Source organism: Mustela nigripes, chromosome 1 (assembly GCF_022355385.1).
Source record: "Mustela nigripes isolate SB6536 chromosome 1, MUSNIG.SB6536, whole genome shotgun sequence".
NCBI lineage: Eukaryota > Metazoa > Chordata > Mammalia > Carnivora > Mustelidae > Mustela > Mustela nigripes.
This window is the reverse complement of record NC_081557.1, coordinates 244,357,735-244,376,304: the sequence shown is the minus strand read 5'-3', so window position 1 is coordinate 244,376,304 and position 18,570 is coordinate 244,357,735. Positions and strand designations below refer to the sequence as shown.

At 52.0% G+C, this 18,570-nt stretch overlaps 1 protein-coding gene across 1 annotated transcript in view; it reads left to right on the top strand.

The window, feature by feature from the left end:
* Positions 1-18,570, top strand: part of SCFD2 (sec1 family domain containing 2) — a 427,593-nt gene extending 409,023 nt beyond the window's left edge. The window contains exons 8-9 of the mRNA XM_059383887.1: positions 7,431-7,550; positions 17,090-18,570. Coding sequence (XP_059239870.1) covers positions 7,431-7,550; positions 17,090-17,182 — 213 coding nt within the window. The 3' untranslated portion in view covers positions 17,183-18,570. The remainder of the gene's footprint in view (positions 1-7,430; positions 7,551-17,089) is intronic.

Below are 18,570 nucleotides of genomic sequence, written 5' to 3'. Positions count from 1 at the left end.
GAGGATGGGGACTGAGACCTGGAAAAGCCATCAGGAATCCAGACAGTTCTCTGGGACTCGCTCTGGCCTGCAGAAGATGGAAAGCACCAGGGCCGACATAGCACGGGTGCTCGCTAAGTATTCGTTGAGTGAATGGCTGGGTCATGATGCCATGGCCCTTGGCTTTTCTTAAGAGCTCAGCTTTGGGGCACCTGGGGGGCTCAGTGGGTTAAGTGTCTGCCTTCAGCTCAAGACATGGTCTCAGGGTCTGGGGATCGAGCCTCATGTCGGCCTCCCTGCTCTGTGGAGAGTCTGCTTCTCCCTCCTGCTGCTCATGTATGCAGTCTTTCTCTGTCTCTCTCTCTCTCTCTCTCAAATGAATAAATAAAATCTTGAAAAAAAGAAAAATAAGAGCTCAGCTTTGACTGAGCCTCATCTCTCTTAGGTCAAATGTGTTGATTCCCCGGGAAGGATCTGGAATTGGCCCAACTGAAGTCTGCCGCCCTCTCCCAAAGCAGTCAGCTATGGCTGACGGGCAACCATATAGCTGCTGGGTGTACACCCCACAACCATGGGGGTAAAGGAGACTGTTCATGTGTGGGACGGAAGTGCCTGCAGGAGGGGGTGAAGGCTACCAGGGAGATGAAGAGCAAAAATAATGAGCCTCAGGTGACATTGGTCGCCAGGTCCTTGGACTGTAAGAGCTGGATGTGCCTGTGGGTCATCTCGTCCAGCTCATCCTTGTTTACATAAGCAAATAAGACAGAGAGATGGACTGTTGGTGTAGCTGTTACACTTAGTGGCATTTCTGACGAGAAGTGAACAGTTCGGCATTTGGTGTCTCCTGATTAACTCACCGCACGTCCTGGAATTCCTGTTCACGACACTATTTATCCTCATGGTTTCCATCTCCTTCTTCTTAACTGTGCTTCCTCCTATGAGGTGAGGTTACTTTGTGTCTACCACCAGCTAAATATGACCCATCAGTTCTAGTGAGATGGGGTCTCATAATTGGAATCATTAAACCGAAGCAAAAACTTGGTTTGGGCAGTCAACGAACTTCGTCTGCCTGTGAGCAATTATCCAGAGCCTCTTCTGTGTGCTCGCACCTGTTGTGGGCAGGGAAGACATGGGGACAAACCAGATAGCCCACCTGCCCTGGCCCAGCTCACCTTGTGTGGCCTGCGGGTGATGGACAGGAAAATGGAGGACCGCAGGGAGGAGAGAGAAGTGGTGTGCCAGACGGAACGCGAGGGCACAAGGGAGGGGGAGTCAGACCGGGAGTCAAAGAGAACCTCCCAGAAGAGTGGAGTGCCATCAGTGCCGTGGGAGTTAGAAACAAAGCGACCCATGCTGCGGTTCCCGGTGGCCAGAGCTGAGGGTGGATACGGGGAATGGAAAAATGTGAAGACAAAGAGGGAGGCAAAAGCCAGATCAGGACGGCTAGAGGTGTGAATTTTGCCAGAACACTGAGGTGCCATTGAATGGTTGTTAGGAATCTATAATAAGTTTATAGGTTACAAAGGTGACTCCAGCAGCGAGTGTAGGGGGGACGTGTGGCCAGACCCGCATCGGGCTGCAGAGGGATGGTGGGCAGATGAGGATTTCCAGAGCTCAAGCAGGATAGGGGGTGTGAGGGCAGGGGTGCCATGCTGGCAGGTTCCCCAGGACAGGGTGTTGCTAAGATGAGAAGACACCACTGGGGTCGTTGGCCTGGTGTGGGGTGACCGCAGGGGCGATGTTAACATTCTCTCTGACGGAGAAGCGGAATGGAGAGCAAGAGGACTCGCATTTGAGAGTTTCGCTTTGCAGCCCCACAGGGCCTGGGCTGATGGGAGCAATCTGGGGCCATGGGGGCAGGTGAGCCATGGTCCGTGGGCAGGGCCTAGGTCACCAGGAAGGGCGTCTGGAAGGAGAGCAGGGGCAGAGGCCTGAGCAGTCAGGGACACAGCCTGTCACGGAGCAGGTCAAGCAAGCCGAGCCCTCTAAGGGAGACTCCAGGGGCGCAGGAGAGAAACTGAGGGAGTGGGGGAAGTTTCCAGAAAGAGGAAGGCACCCACTGCAGCAGCTGTGGCAGGGAGGTCAAGCTGAACAACGGAGTGTTGCTGCCCGTGTGGAGACCGTCTGCGACGTGATTCAGTGAGGAAGTTTCCAGCAGGAACCTGCTAATTGGTCAAGGCTGCTAAGGAATGAGAAGCTCGGCCTTGAGAGAGGAAAGCTAGCAAGAACGCTTTAGGTTTGGAGATCCGATTATAAATGGGGAGCTATGGAAGGCGCTTCGTTCTGCAGTGAGAGAAACTTGGATTTTAGTCTTCACCGTCCAGCTCACTGAGACTGGGAACGACTTACTCAGCCCTTCAAGCCTCCCTGTGTCGAGCTGTAAAACAGAGCTTCTACCCACTTCGCAGATTCTCCGTGTCACATCGTGTCCCGCTCGCCCCATGCCCTGCTTTCTTTTCCTGCAGAGCCCTTCCCAGCTTCCTTCCTCACCGGAGTGCTGGGTACTTCCTCATCCTCTATTTGCCTAGAAATAGAAATTCTGCACCAGCCGCTGGTCTGGTCCGCTCGTGGCCACATCCTGACATCCCTGAGGCCTGGAGCCTCGTGGGGCCCTGTAGTTGTTGCTCACTAAGTGTTTGTTGAGTGGACGGATAACTGAGTTTGCAGCACAGTGTTGGGCAGCGGTGGTGGCCGCGCTCGGGAGAAAAGCCATTGCCAAACCCATCTTCAGAGTTGGCACCCCTCTCCTCAGGGCTGAGTGCCCTTTAAGGCCAAAGTTCCTGTCGCACTCGCCCCCTTCTCGAAGGCTCCGCCATTGTTGGAGCATGGGGGCCTAACCCTTGCTGGGGCTGGGGGCCAAGGAGTCACACGTGCAGAGAAGCCGAGTGGAGGAGAATCAGCAGCAGGATTCCCAGGACTCCTGGAGGGAAGCGGAGGAAACCCCCGCTCACCGAAACCAATTGGGACTGCAAGAGCTCTCAGGGCCCACAGCTGCAGAGAAAGTGCCCGAAGCCTGGACCTGCATAGGCTCGGGTATATGGATGGTGGAGGGAAACTGTTTTCTCTGACCAGAACCCACGTCCGAAATCTCAGCCAGCAAAGGCTCAGAAAATGAAAGAACAGGGAGTCTCACCCGCTTTATTAATCTGCGCATTGGCGACAGCTTACATCTGCCCTCTTCCTTGTCCCTTACACCGGGAACACGCTGCAGTGTGGGCCTGACTATAAGGAATGTGTTATGCTGATGGAAAAGACTTCCAAAGACTCCGCCTCCCAATAGCCTGCCCACTGGGCTTGTTCTACAAGGAAAGTCTGGTATCGAAAAGTAAATCTAAACAGAAACCAAAACATTAATGGGACCTTTTTATGTGTCCCAAACCCAGTGTTCGCTCAACTCGTTGGCCCCGGGGCATTGTCCTTTGTTGTTACAGTTCTTTGTCTCCCTTTCATCTTTCCATCCATCCTTCCAAGGTTCTGGCAGCGGACTCCGGAGCCCAGACTGTCTTATGGAAAGCATATGTCTTCGGAACATACTGTCCCACTTGACATTCTGGAGCCAGTTGTGTTTCTTTCCAGGATCAAGTGAGAATCAGTTATTTGCGGGGCTGGAAGGAACCTCAGGTTAGCTTCCCAGCCAGGAAACATCACACTTGAAGCGAAGAAAGCGTTTCTTAAAGATCTCTAAGAGAAGAAGGATACCTCCGGTGAGCCGGCTGGTCTTCCTCATTCGTCCATGCGTTTATTTTATTCATGCGACCTTTGTGGGAAGTTTACCATGAGCATGGTCTGTGCTCCAAGCCCGAAATCCCCAAATCCCAAGAGAAATATAATCCAGCCTTCCCCTCCAGGAGCTTGCAGTCCAACTTGACAAGGCCAGGAGGGGTGCGGTCTTATTCAGGTCATGGGGCAGGAGTCGAGAGACAGGGAGAGGATGGTTTTCAAAGAGGAGATGGTTTTCTCAGAGGAGAGGATGCTTTTCAAAGAGTAAAAGAGAAGGAGGTACAGAAGAGAAGGGGGGATCTTTAAATACCGAATAACGTAGGGGCTCGGACAGAGACCAAAGCATACCGGTATGGTCCCAGTCAATGCCTGGGGGCCCCAGATCTTCCCTGCTGCCATGGAGAGTTTCCAGGGCTTAGAGACAAGTGGAGAAAGCAAAGTACAATGTCGACTTTCAGAAGTCAAGGCGGTAGTTAGCCTTGGTGAGGTTGTGACAGGAGAGTGAGGCACAAGCGGGACTGTAGGGAACCGGCTTTCCGTGTCTGGATGGCTTTGTTTATTTTGTGGAAGCAAATCAAACCGGACACTGTGATAAATGCAATTTTCAGTGCAAATGTTCAATCAGGCATCTTGTGTTTACCAAAATATCCAAAAAACCCCACACACCGTGCAGTCGGGTGTGGCTCAAATTCTCGTGACGGGTTCCAGCAAACTGCATGCGTGGAAGATGGAAATAAAGACACAAAGGAAAGCGACACTGAAAGGACCCTACGTGCTGAATGAGGGAGCTCGAACTTCAGCCTCAAGACTCGTGCAGAGAGCAAGCACGCGATGGAGCCGAGGGGCGTTTCAGAGCGTGGCCTCTGAAGTGCGGCCCCTCGAAGTGCAATTGAGTTACTTGGTGTAAACTTAAAACCCCCACCTGAGAAATGCAGCCATGATTGTATCTGCCCCCAAAAGCTATTTTGAGGATTGACTAAGATAATGCAAATGTTTAGTAGACTGCTCCCTAGGGTCAGCCATAAATGTTTGCATTTTAGAAAACTTCCTCGGGCAGGAAGGAGAACGGATGGGGGAACGGCCAGAACGGCACGAGGAGATGATCCAGAAGGCTGTGGCAGTAATCCAGGGAAGAGAGGATGAGAGCCTGACTGGAATAGGGACAATGGAAATCCAGGAGAGATCCACAGATTTGAGGGGATACAATGAAGAGGCTTGATCTGGGAAATTTTGAAAGAGTCAAGTCCCTGGTGATTGTCAGGTGTCTGGCTCAGGGGCATGTGCTGACGGTGATGCTGTTAGGAAGTCAACATGAGGGGCACCTGGGTGGCTCCGTGGGTTAAGCCTCTGCCTTCGGCTCAGGTCATGATCTCAGGATCCTGGGATCGAGTCCCACATCGGGCTCTCTGCTCAGCAGGAGCCTGCTTCCCCCTCTCTCTCTGCCTGCCTCTCTGCCTACTTGTGATCTCTGTTTGTCAAATAAATAAATAAAATCTTAAAAAAAGAAAAAGAAAGAAAGAAAGCCAACATGAGGAAGAGACTTGGCAAGGTCGAACATCAGGTGTGGAGCCTGTTGAGTTTGAGGGTCCTGGGAGACACCCAGGTGGGCATGTCCACAGGAACTCAGTGGCGGCGTTCAAGCAGAGGACATAGATTTGGGAAGGATGTAAAAGCCTGTTGAAGGCGAATGAGTAGGTGAGCTCCTTCAGGGATGATGTATTGAGTGAGGAGAGTCACAGGCCAAAGACGGAGCCCAAAGTACCATGGACATTTAAAGGGGCAGACCAAGGAAAGGAACCTGTGGAGAAATTTGAGAAGAAAGGATCAGAAAAGGTAGAAGGAACCACCAACAGGGAATCTGTTAGAGTAGCCAAGCAGGGCGTCATCAACTGTGACAGTTGTCACAGAAATGACCCGTTCAGTGAAGACAAAGTAGTGTCCCTTGACTCCTACACATGGGGGCCACTGGGACTTCAGGGGAGTAATGGGACACAAGCGGGCTGGTCCTCGGGATGTATTACATGACTTGGAAGAAAGCAGCCAACAAATGCAATCCGGGGAAAGAAGAGCTACAGGGCAAGAAGCCGGGGGCAGGGGAGAGGAGTCAGTCTTTCCTGCAGATCAGAGTCTCCAGTATTCACCACCACCTGCTTTGGAAGAGGTTAGATCTCTCTCTCTCCCTCTCTCTTTCTCTCTCTTTCCTGTCTCCCTCCCTCTCCCTCCCTCCCTGTCTCTTTCCTTCTCTCCCTTCCTTTTTTCCATTTTGAGTTTCTTCTCCAGAAGCCAAAGAGTGACTTATGTAATGGAAACACTGAATGTATTCCCTTTTTAAGCATTTTTTAAAAAGATGTTGAGAAGTGGGTATATTCAGGCAAGGAAGCCGGAAGAACCCAGTTGGGAAAGGAGTTGGAGCAGGGGCAGGGGCAGGAGCAAGGGCCTCCTGTGGGTCTGCTGCCCAGCCTGCTCCTGCTCGGGGACTACCTGATGGGAAGGCCGTTTGGGAGTTAGCGTGAATGAGGGAGTACTGTCAATTTTCGGTGCAAATGTGGACCATTCCCCGCCTTTGTGGACCCTTCCTTTGCGGAGTCAAAAACTGGCCTGAGGGACGCCTGGGTGGCTCAGAGGGTTAAAGCCTCTGCCTTCGGCTCAGGTCATGATATCAGGGTCCTGGGATCGAGCCCCACATTGGGCTCTCTGCTCAGCTGAGAGCCTGCTTCCTCCTCTCTCTGTCTCTACCTGCCTCTCTGCCTACTTGTGATCTCTGTCAAATAAGTAAATAAAATAGTAAGGGAAAAAAAAAAAAAAAAAAAAAGCCTGGGCTGAGGCAGCCATGAGGGGAACTGGCATCATGCTTCCTGCCGTGACAAGCCATGGGCTCTGTCCTGGCCCTGCCCCCCACTCCCCCACTATGTGTGGGTCATTTTGCATTTCCTGAGGGGTTCTGTGGGTCATTTTCCTTCTGGTGTGTAAGACTTTGCCTTATTGGGGAAATCATGAGGCATCAGATGATTCTGCATGACATCCAGTGGGCCATCCTCAAAGGGTAGGCGCTCAGCTAAGGTTGTCTTGCAGAAGGTAAGAGCGTGAGGTTTGCGCTAGACAAGAAGCTCCCGGGGCGGGTGGTTGGCTCATGCGTCTCTTTACCTCTCCAGTGCCAGCTCCCCAGGGCTCTGACCATCCGTCCATTCCACAGATGTTTACTGAGCACCTGCTAGCTGCCAGAGATGGCACTAAATAAGCTGAGAGAGAATTCAGCAGTGAGCCAGATCCCCAGTTCTAGAAGAGGAGACGGCCGATAAGGAAAGAAACCAAAGGAACAAATCTGATAACCACAGGCTGTGGCAAGCTTTGACGGAAATCAGCAGAGCTCTGTAATGAGTAAGGGGCATGTTTGTGCTCAGACCTGAAGGCTACAAAGGAGGGAGTTAATAAGTTGCCCTCAGTTTTCTCTTCCTATTTAATAACTGCAATACCTTAACTTTTCCTTCAATAAAATATTCAAAAGGGTACAATAAGGTGATGTGGTATGGGTTTTCCTGGTCAGTGGGTTTAAAACCCACTAACACATCCTATCCTTAATGAATCACCATCTTTCTAAGGGTCGTGTATATCACCTGCACTGGGGGCGACAGCCCTGGGGTCCCCATGGAGGGACAAGGGAGAAGGTGCCCCGCTGTGCGGCACTCTGCCCCAACACCAGCCACTGGAGCCCATGGGGGTCTGTTTTGCAGGTGAGCCGGCCTCATCCCAGCGACCACCCTCTCCTGATCCTCTTCGTCGTGGGCGGGGTCACAGTCTCAGAAGCCAAGATGATCAAAGACCTCGTGCCGTCCCTGAAGCCAGGAACCCAGGTACGGAGGCCTCTGCGAACGGTGAAGGAGCGTCCTGAGGCACAAGCGGGGGGGGGGGGGGGGGGGGGGGGTGGCCAAGGGCCCTTCGTTCGGCTTCCCAGGGCCTCTCCCCAGGCTCCATCCCGCCTTCCCCCACCCACTCCTGCCCTGTCACATTCCCCCTCCAGCTGCCCCTGGGCCAGCTGTCCTCCTGCTGGGGACACAGGGAGGAGCTGTCCCTTACAGTCCACGCCTGCCTCTGGGCTTCAGGGGCGAAGCTGCTCTTGTCCCCAGTCCCGATTCCTGAAGGGCATTTCTTCTCTTGCTTTTAGTTACTCAAGAGTTGTTACTCAAGGCGCGTCGTCAATGCAGTGACAGATGTAGTCTCTCTCCTCTCTCGCCTCCTGGCTGTGCCCGCTCATTCTCCCTGGAAGTGGCCTACCTCTTGGTGATGGAGGTCTGTCTTTGAATCCTGCCTCTGTCACTCACTGGCCCGCTGATCTGGGAGAGCAAAGCCTTCCATGTTCTCATGGAGGGAACAGGGCTAGGGTAGCTGTGAGTCTTAGATCAGATAAGGGGAGGGAAGGTACTTAATACCGCGCCTGTCCCATAGCTCTCCATAAATGGTGGCTGCCCTTCGCATCAGCCATTTCTGGGCGGTCAGCTCCCTGCTCTGCCGGAGGGTTTTAGCTATTGGCCCGGGGCAGCAGGAACCCAAGGGGAGGGACTCTGAGAGAAGGAGAGCCCCTGCCTCTAGAAGTTCTAATCTGGCTGGGGGCACAGAGCCTGTAACTCAGTAAGACTTGAAGTCCTTACCTGCCTGGGCTCCCCCCCAAACAGGCCATGTGACAAGCACATGAGAGCAGGTGGTTTAAAGTGGGAGATGATCCCAAGAAGCAGAAGTGAGGGAATCCGAGAAGACAGACCATAGAGAGAGAAAAGCCAGAACAGAGTGCCTTATTGTAGGCAGCCAAGGCTCTGTCCTCTGGGGGCCCGAGGAGTCTGGAAGACATGCCTCCGAATTGTCCCGCTGTGAGACAGGGAGTCCAACTCTTGCCTCCCACCCCCATTTGAGACTTGCCGCTGGGAGCTTATCATCAGCTTTTGCAGGCAGCCGGGAGGCTTTCCGTAGCATGAAGAAAGCAAAAGGATGCAGGGGCCGTGTGTTGGGAGGAAACGCGGGCTCACGCAGGGGACTGTCCCCCAGAGCTGCATGGCCAGCAGAGGGGAGTCCGGCCCAGACATGGCACTGGGGGCACTGGTGCTCTGGCTCTCACCTGTACCCATGACTTTGCACGTCTGATTGGCCACCCCAGCGGGCCTCTGTCTCCATTTCGGCCACATCACTGCCGGAATCCAGACTCCGCCCTTGGCCGTGCCACCCTGGACTGTGTGCCCACCTGCTTCCTGTTCGCTGCCCGGTCTCCTCGAGCAGACGGAGATTCCGTAAGGGCAAAGGCTGGGGCTCCCCAAGCCTGAGCACATGGCAGAAGCTCCGGAAGCCTGGTCTGCGGGCCTGATTGGCTACAGAGCCGGCCAGACTGCGCGTGAGGCAGAGAAGGCCCGGGTCCTGTGGTCTCCAGACACCTAGCCGAGGAATGAACCTGAGCGTCTCGGCAGCTGCAGCAAGTCCTTGAACGAGGGAATGACCAGTCATCGGCTGTGACCGTTTCTGCTCTTACTTCCACCTGCCTTGACCACAACTGGTGAAATTTCTGACCAAGCGGTCAGTTCTGCCTCATCTAACACCCTTTCAGCCATGTCAAGGATCTGTTTAGCAAGCAGTTGCCTTTTTGAGCAAGACATTTTTTTTTTTTTTTTCAATCAGAAAGCACATTTCTCCCAACCCCTAACGAGGGGAACCAAATTCTCAGCGCTCCAAGAACAGTGCTGCGTTGTGCCACCCCAACAGACACGCTATCCCCACTCTAGAAGGATAAAAGGAAGCCGTTTTCAAAACCGAGTTGGACAATCCAGACCCAGAGTCTGCAGAGGCTTTGCTACGAGCCGGCCCTGGGCTCGGTCATCCGCAGAGGCAGCTGCTCAGAGAATTCAGGGCTGAAGGAGCCGCTGTGATTGCCGTGTGTCCGTGGTGCAAGAAGTTCCCCCGAGGAGCTAATGGCCCCAGCAGGACCCAGAGGCAGCAGGGAAGAACCTGGGAGGCGTTTCCGACCATAGCGCCCTTCATCTTCAAGGCCCTGAAAGGAGGGGATGACCCGGATGTTCGCTGGAGTGATGCCTGCGGAGGTGGGCTCCCTTCCTCAGACCTTAGCCCGCTCACACTGCCCTTGGTCCGCAGCTCCCTGGGCCCAAACCTGGGATGGAGCACCTGCCTGCCTTTAAACGTGCAGTGGAAATGGCGGCCTTGCTTCTCTAGCTGTCCGCAAAATGGCGGGCTTCCTGGTGCCATTGTCGGTTCAGACTTCGACGTCTCTGGAGAACACAGGGGACCTGACCGAAAGGCAGAGGTTCTACTGAGTCTGTGTACCCAGCAACCCCTCAACCAAGAAGCTGACTAGGATGTGACCGTCGATATGAACAGCGGGCATGTGTGTGCAAACACTCGTATTCTGTCTTGACTAGCCTGTCTACGTGGGAACACCCCCAGTGATGGGGGCTTGACCCCTCCCCCTGCAGCCTACCTGGGTCTTAGAGGGCCTTACTGTTAGGACTCTGTCCCCTAGATAAGTCCAAATCTGCCTCCTTAGAGCCTTGCCCATTAGCGCTGGTTCCAGCTCCCGGGCCCCAAGGAATTTACAGGCAAATCAGGCCTGTCCCTCAGCCGCATGTTCTTCCCTGGGTCTGCTCCTCTCCAAACCCAGGCTTTTAAGTCCCATGACGTATATATCTGAGAGTGACGGGGGTGGTGGCTGTCCTCAGCCCTGCTCTGTCTGTCCCTCTCATGCTCAGCTGGAACAGAGAGCCACGGTTCAGTGTGGACTGGTCAGCGCAGAGGCGGTTGGAGCCCGCTCCTCCCCATCTCCCCCATAGCCAACAAGGCCCAGGACACCATCTGAGGGATTCTTCCGGCTCATTTTTCACAGCTCTAGGAGTGTTGACATCAATGGAGTCTATAGCCTTTTGTCTCTAAGTTCCTCAGTCCTGCCAACAAGCCTTATACATCCTGAGGGGCTCCCGCTTGCCCTTATGCTTGCCCTCACCTCCACCAAGGAGGAATCTGCCATTTTGACTCAGGAAGGAGCACAGGGGCCAGCGGTGGTGGCGGGGGCCAGCAGGTCACAAGGACAGGAGAGGAGCCTCTACTGCCTCCCAAGAGTCAAATGCCTGCTTTTGGATCTTTTCTGCTTGCTCCTCTCCAAGCTCAGGACTTCAGGCTTTTTTATTATTTTATTCCCAGCAGTTCTGGAGGCCTGGGTGGTGCGGTTGGTTAAGCGGTTGATTCTTGCTTTCTGCTCAGGTCCTGATCTCAGGGTTGTGAGATCAAGCCCTGCGTCAGACTCTGTAAAGAGCTCGGAGTCTGCTTCAGACTCTCCCTCTCCCTCTGCCCCTCCCTTACCTCTCTAAAAATAAATTAAAAAAGAAAAAAAAAGACCCACCCAGCCCTTCAAATAGAGTCAGGATTGCTGGGTGTCATGGTTGTTCATTGAATGCTGAATACTGAACATCAGAAACTTTGCTTATTTATTATAGCATAAGATAAAAGTAGCTCTTCTGGAGAATTCACCAACCTATGGATTCATTCTTGACATTATGGGCCACTAAAACGAGCCTGACTTCTGTATCAATTCCTGTGAATCCACACCTTCTCTATATCTACATGAGTGCTTTGGGGACCCAAGTGCAGGAGCTACCATCACATCTACTACATGGGATTTGCTGATTATTCAGTGAATATTCGTTGAATATCTACTCTGTGCCAAGCGCCCTTCTTATGCTAAGGATAGGGTAGTGAGCGAGCCAGACTCGTGCCTGCTTTCGTGGAACTTACATTCTAATAGTGAATGACTGCTGTTAAGCACAAGAACTCCAGCCAGAGGAAAGGGTGCCAGGAACACTGACGGGGCCGTGGTGTGAATAAGTGGAGGGAGGCGTTCCCTCAGATGGCACAGGCCCCTCATGGAGAAGAATTTGAAAAGCATTCAGGGACCTGCTCTTCAAAGGAAACTCATAGAACCCACTTAAGGCCCATCCAGAAATGAATTCTCTTCCACAGAAGGTGACAAGGGTGGCATGAAACATGGACTCCAGAAACCACATCCACACCTGCTAGTGTCGTAGGACTGCTGTCGCACTCTAAAAGGGTGTGTTTCCTCCACATTCTGCCCCCGGTTGTGGTCAAGGTGCCCATGAGAAAAAGGGGGCAGCTGGAGATGGGCCTCTGTCCCAAGTACAAAAAAAGGGATCGAAGAGACGGCTCCCCCCACTGTACCCAAGCAGCCCCAACCGTGAGGCAGGAAGCTTCTGGAGTGCATGTGCCTGGCACCCGCCCCCATCTCCCTTGCTGCCTGTTGTGGGGCCCCATGCCCAGAAGGCACTGCAGGCCGAACTCTGTGGCTGGATGGGGGCCAAGAGGCCCGCAGAAGCCCGAGATTGTGGGAGGAGAGCAGCAGGGAGGGACGCTCCCAGAGGACACAGGGACAGGCTAGCTCAGGAAACAGAGGAAAGCACCGTGGACAAGTTGGCCTGCCGTCCACTGCTCTTCATGGCAGGCACATGTTCCCACCCACAGTTTCTAGCAGCTCTACGTTTCTGGAGCTGTATATGTAGTGAGAATGTAATAGAGAAAACAAAGTAGGGGCGCCTGGGTGGCTCAGTGGGTTAAAGCCTCTGCCTTCCGCTCAGGGCATGATCTCAGGGTCCTGGGATCGAGCCCCGCATCGGGCTCTCTACTCAAGAGGGAGCCTGCTTCCCCCTCTCTCTCTCTGCCTGCCTCTCTGCCTACTTGTGATCTCTGTCTGTAAATAAATAAATAAAATCTTAAAACAAACAAACAAAAAACAAAGTAGACCAAGAATATGCTCATACACACGGTTTTGCTTGGGGCTCGGGATATTTAAATCCTGGCTCTAAAACCTGGCTCCAGGTTATTCTAAAATTGATTGAAAGGCCCAGGGAGAGGAGGCCAGTGATTTCCTTATTTTCTGTTTTCAGTCTGGATTTATTTTATTCTTTTTTCTTTTTACATGTATTTATTTACTTGAGAGAGAAAGAGTGAGCTGGGGAGGGGCAGAGGGAGAGGTAGACGAAGAGAATCTCAAGCAGATTCCACAGTGAGTGCAGAGCCCAACGTAGGGCTCAGTCTCACGACCCTGAGATCACGGCCTGAGCAGAAATTGAGAGTCGGACACTTAGCCCACGAAGCCACCCAGGCACCCCTCGATTTATTTTATTTGGAAGTTTCTTACTCTGAGGAAAACATCAAGGGGGTTTTAAACTTATCTTTGTTGCCTGAATTAGCTTAGAACCTTATCATCAGAACCCGAAACACCAGAGAAAACGCAGATCCAGGTACTGGACGGCGGTACACACGTTCCTAGAATCTCATCTCGTGCTGTCCTGCTCTCCTACGTGAGGACAGTGTGAGGTTTGCTTCTTCTTGCACCTCGAGTGACTTCTTACTACACAACCCCCCAAAGGGACAAAGGTGAGGCAATGATCCCAAATGTCCCACTGACGGTTCTTCAGGAACCCCGGCAGCATAGTCCCCTGACCGCGGCGGCAGTGTGAAAGAAAGCAAGTCAGACAGTTCGCGATGAGTTTTCCAGAAAACTTGGTCACGTCCCTGTAATGAATTAATCCACTATCCCACAGCCTAATGACCCAAACCTTCTACATTTAACACACGTGTGAAAGCAGGGGTAGGCAGTGCCTTGAACACGCTCCGTGCTCCCAAAGCAGGTCACCAAGGGGAGGAGTGTGCCTCTCGGTGCCTGTAAATAGCTACTTTTACTGGGAAGAATCTCGCAAGTTTACAAGAAAAAAGGAGAAAACCCATTTTTATCCCCTGCTGCTTTCAGTTCACAATGTTAGAAATCAGATGGATCCGGAATCGAGATCCTGGACTGCCCTGCTTCCTCCAAGTTCAGCAGAAATAGAACAGCAAGATGCTGGCACCTGCAGATTACAGGGACGGCCCCGCGGCGACCGGGCGTGGGGAGAACGCGAGGGGCTGGCCGCTGTCGGAGCCTGTCCCGGGCCGAGCCTGCACGAGCCTGCACGAGCCCCCGGGCCTGCTGACACGAGAGGCTCTGGGGAGCCCTGGGGAGCCGTGGGGAGCCCTGGGGAGCTGTGCCTCACCGACGGAAGTCTTCATCAGTGCCCTCGGCTGCCTGGAAAAGAGCCAGTTTTCTAGAAGGAATTCGCTTATGCTAAATGTGCCTGCCACTGCACATTTGATGACTGTAAAATCATCTTAAATCTAACAGGCCAATCTCAGACTCTTTTAAACATTTCCTTTCTCATTTTTGACCACGTTTTTGTCCCCCATTTGGCTAGTTTTTTAGAGTATTTAGAACAATATTTATCAAACAATGAAGAAAGGCCTTGGTTGGGTGGGCTGAAAACCTCTGCAAATGCTCAGCTGAGTCTGAAGACGAAAAAATGCGTAAGATGGGGAAATTCTCAAGGACCCTCATCTCTAACAGCGTAAATGAAGCCTTAGCCCTCCCTGTGCTTCCCAGGAGGAAATTTAGACAAATCGTTGAACTGATTTGAAATAGTTTTCCCAGACCTATTTGAGCTATCTTTCATTAGAGCCTCCCAGTGTGAGAAACTCCCTGCTGACCATTGCTAAACTCACTGCCTCCTTCCTTGTTCTCTGTTCACTCATTTCATCTTTGTTCACTCATTTCATCATTCGCGGACTCACGATACCAAGGACCCTCTGTATTTCAGGCACTGGGCTCTAAGAAACAGTGGAAAGACTCAGGGAAGGCAGCAAGGAGTAGAGTGTGATACCGACAGCCATGGGAACACACTCCATCTTTGGGAAGGGTGGTCTTGGGAGGCTTCCTGGAGGTGGTGATACCTGAGCAGATTGTTGAAGGACCAGGAGGTCTTCAGGCAAAGAGTAGGGGGACTCACTGCCAAGTTCCTCAGTCCTTCCAACAAGACTTACACATCCTGGGAGGCTCCTGCCCACCCTTATGCTTGCCCTTGCCTCAGCCAGAGGGGAATCTGCCATTTTGACTCAGGAAGGAGCACAAGGGCCAGCAGTGGTGGCGGGGGCCGGCAAGTCACATGAGGGCCGAGAGGGGCCTCTCCTGCCTCCCAAGAGTCAACTTCTGGAGAGTGTGCGATGGACTTCTGTTTCTCTGCACACATTTTTAAAAAACATCTGAATGAGGGTTTCTTACCTGGTGGCCTATGATTCCTAGTTGAACACAAACCTCATCTACAACTATCTTCAGAATCTCGTGTGTGTGAGCAGACATGTATTTTTCTAGAAAGTTCTTAGCTTTTATCCCATTCAAAAGGAGACCTGTGATCCGATCACAAAACCACGATAAAATAGCAGCTCACAACGGCTGAGTGCCTCCTGTGCTGGACACACTCAACTTTATGTACTCCTCACCACAAGGCTACCAGCTCAGGCTATTGTTCTTCTTCTAGGACATGCAGACAATGGCTCCAAGGCATGTGGCTTTCCCGGGGGCACGCAGCCAGTCTGCAGTGGAGCTGGGCCCTGCAGGGCTCCGACGAGAGTGCTGGCCTGGGCACCCCCATTCTTAGCCGACCGTTAGGCTTGGCGAGGGAGACCCTCTGCGGAGCCACGTGTTCAAATGGTCTCTATGCCTCTAGCATTAGGGGATGCTAGCATTGACTTGATGCCCTCCAGCTCTCATCCCCTGGCGTCCAAGGACAACTGCAAGCGCAGATTGCAGTGTTTCTTTTCCTGCCAAAAATACAACTTGGCTGACATTAGGCATATATTGTTTTAGATCGTTCTCTTTCAAGAAACCATAAAATAGCTGCTTGCAAGGGCTGATTTTTGTTTGAAACAGGAAACTTTTTAATAGCCCTCACTTCTTTAACAAGAAGAAGAAAATTCTAAAATGCTTTCTTCTCTCTTTCCCCCCTCAACTCTGGCCCCATCTGTCTGTCCTCCGCAGTGGAGTGTGGACTCTTGTTTCTGACCCGTGAGCTGGGAGCTGGTTACATCATTGGCTTGGGTGCACCTGGAACAATGTCGCGGTGGGGGTGGGGGGGGGACAGAAGGAGGAGACGGGGAAGTGTGCAGTGTCAGCAAGCAAGTCCCGGGCAGTGCGGCTAGGTGAAGCTATCACCCTCTGCTTGGGTGCTGGGCTGTGGAGTTCCGGCTCTAGGACCTCCTTCTCCATTCCCAGAGTCCGCTCCTCACCCGGCCGCCTGTGCAAAACCTCACCAGCCCCCAGCCCTTACCCAGCACATCACAGATCTGAGGAGGGAGTTGTTCCACTGCTACAAAGAGAAATCTACCCCAGAGGAAGGGTCCAGATCAAAGGAAGCAGGAAGGGTCACCACAGTGACAGGCCAGAGAGGCCCAAAGGTCTCTGTGGACTAGAGGAGTAAAGCAGCCTTGCCCAGACCCCTTGACATGACCAAAGTGACGGGATAGGCACTTGGATGCTAGAGTCTCCTGCGTGTCCCTGGACACATTATTTAATCTTTCTGTACTTGATTTTCCTTGTCTGCAAAACAGAGATAATAAATGTGCCCATTTCATACGGTTGTGATGACAATTACATGGAATTTAAGTGAGATCATCTTCAGTGAGTGGCACATCACAGGAACCGATAAACGTTAGCCTATACCATCCTGATCCCATCATTGTTAGAGGTTGACTTGTGCCCCCCTCCCAAAAGATGCTCAAGTCTGAATTCCTAGTGCCTGTGAATCTGACCTTATTGGAAATAGGTCTTTCTAGACAATCGAACTCAGATGAGGTCGTTAGGGTGACCTCTAATCTGATATGACTGTGTCCTTATAAAAAGGGGACATTTGGACAGAGAGACAGTCATGCAGAGACACAAGGAAACGGAAAGCATGAAACTGATTTTCCCTCACAACCAGGCCAACACCTTGATCTTGGGCTGGTGGCATTCAGAACTCTAAGATAATAAATTTCTCTTATTTAAGCCGCCTAGCTCTGGGTCCTAGGAAACTGGCACAGTCATCACCACCGTCACCCACAATGCCATGCACCCCTTTGGTGTGCCTTCTCTTGGCTCCCCGAAGGAGCAAAGGCTCCCTGGAGAAGAGAGAAACCTTCTCTCTAGCGAGGTCGAATGACGGGATCAAGGCTTCGGTATGATTGGATTCAGCTCTGCACCCACGTGGCTGCTGGGCACGGCCATTCCCAGTGCCAGCTGGCTGACGGTTCGGGAAGCAGAGCCCCGCTGTCCCACAGACCAGCCTTCCCCGCCTGTGTACCCTCCCTTCTACCCAGGACCCAGGGACCCAGCGGCATCCAAGCTGCCACCCTCTGCCTTTTCTCCCCAGTGCCCCCCTCCCTGCCCTTCCCCCCGGAGAAACACATTGTGTTTTATTTCCCGTCCTCCCATAACCTGGGACCGGCTTCCCTAATTGTCTGTGGTGTGCTTGTCCCCTCCTGCTGGTAGGTCATCGTGCTGTCCACGCGACTCCTGAAGCCACTCAACATTCCTGAGCTGTTGTTTGCCACCGACCGGCTGCATCCAGACCTTGGCTTCTGAGCGGCTGCTAAGAGGACACCTGCCCGAGGTGGAAACACCTGTCCTGCTGCCCGCCGCCGTTCAAGACACACCTCCAGACCCCGCGTCCTCTTGCTAATTGTGGTGAGGATGGAATTCTGGCCCAGAAGTCTTGAGAACCGTGTAGCAAAGTGCTTGACTTGGACTGCAAATGGGTCTTTAAAAAAAATGTGTATTTTTATTCATTTTTCTGAAGGTATCTCACTGTCTTTCAGTTGGCTTCATTCGACATAATTCCCATTTCTGCTTAACCCTCTGTTTGTGATCTTCCCGATTCACGCTACAAACTCCTGAATTCTACGTAAACGCCTGTTGGCAAGTGTTGGTAGCTTATAAGCTATTTGATCTGCAGTGGCTCAAGAAATTAGACGTGCTTTAGAATTATGAGTGTGAAGAAAGTTTGGTTTCCCTTAAGATTATGTAACTGGGGAGGGAACGTTGCAAATGGGACCTGAGAGCTTGCTGAAAAGGCAAGGAAGGGAGGGGTTAGCAGCTAGGGCCCTGCTGGGAGCCTGCCTGCCTCCTAACTGGGCCTGTCATTACAAAGGGCGGCATTGTCCCCTCGAGCTCACGCGGCAGGGTCCCCAGTCTACGTGCAACAGTAGTGAGAGAGGTTGACTGGAGGGCTGCTTCTGCCCATAAAAGCTTTCCTCCCCTCCCAAAGGAAGGCCCCCCTTAAGGCATCTGGTCCAGGGAGTCTAGATGAGAACCTCAACCCCTGGGACTTTTATGAGTTACTGTTTCTATTGAAATAGAGAGCTCTCTTTTCGGTTTGTCTCACTTTTCCTTCTGGTCCTAGCAGAAAAACCTAGATCCAACTAGTGAAATTATTTAAGAACTCTGGCAAAAATGAACTGCTTGGTACCCACACATTTGTAGGTGTACGGTTCATGGAAATTACTAGCCTCTCTAAAAGATGTGTGTAATGACAAGAGAAACCTGAAAAACCGTTCTAGAGTGGATTAAACAGGTGGGGGAAGTAGAATGTAAATTAAAACTCTCATGTGTCTCGGATTTTAGTAAAATGTAAATTAGAACTCTCATGTGTCTCGGATTTTAGTTCTTGGATAAAATAATGTTATTTTAATGAAAAAACTGTGAAGTTCAAAATCATTCTGAGATGCAATCAAAGTAGGTTTTATAGACACCAAAGTCTTTCTTCTTCTCCTCTTCCCCCTCCTCCTCCTCCTTCCGTTCTTCTTCTTTTGTCCAGGTATGTTCCCACCAGTGGCACTGATAATAGAAACCCCATGTTTCTTTCATTCCCCTGATCTAGAAGTTCGAATCTGAGTCAGAGAGAAAATGGCGATAGCCTGAAAGAAATGCTAATTAAAGCAGAGATTTAATTATATTTTCTAAAAATAAAAAAA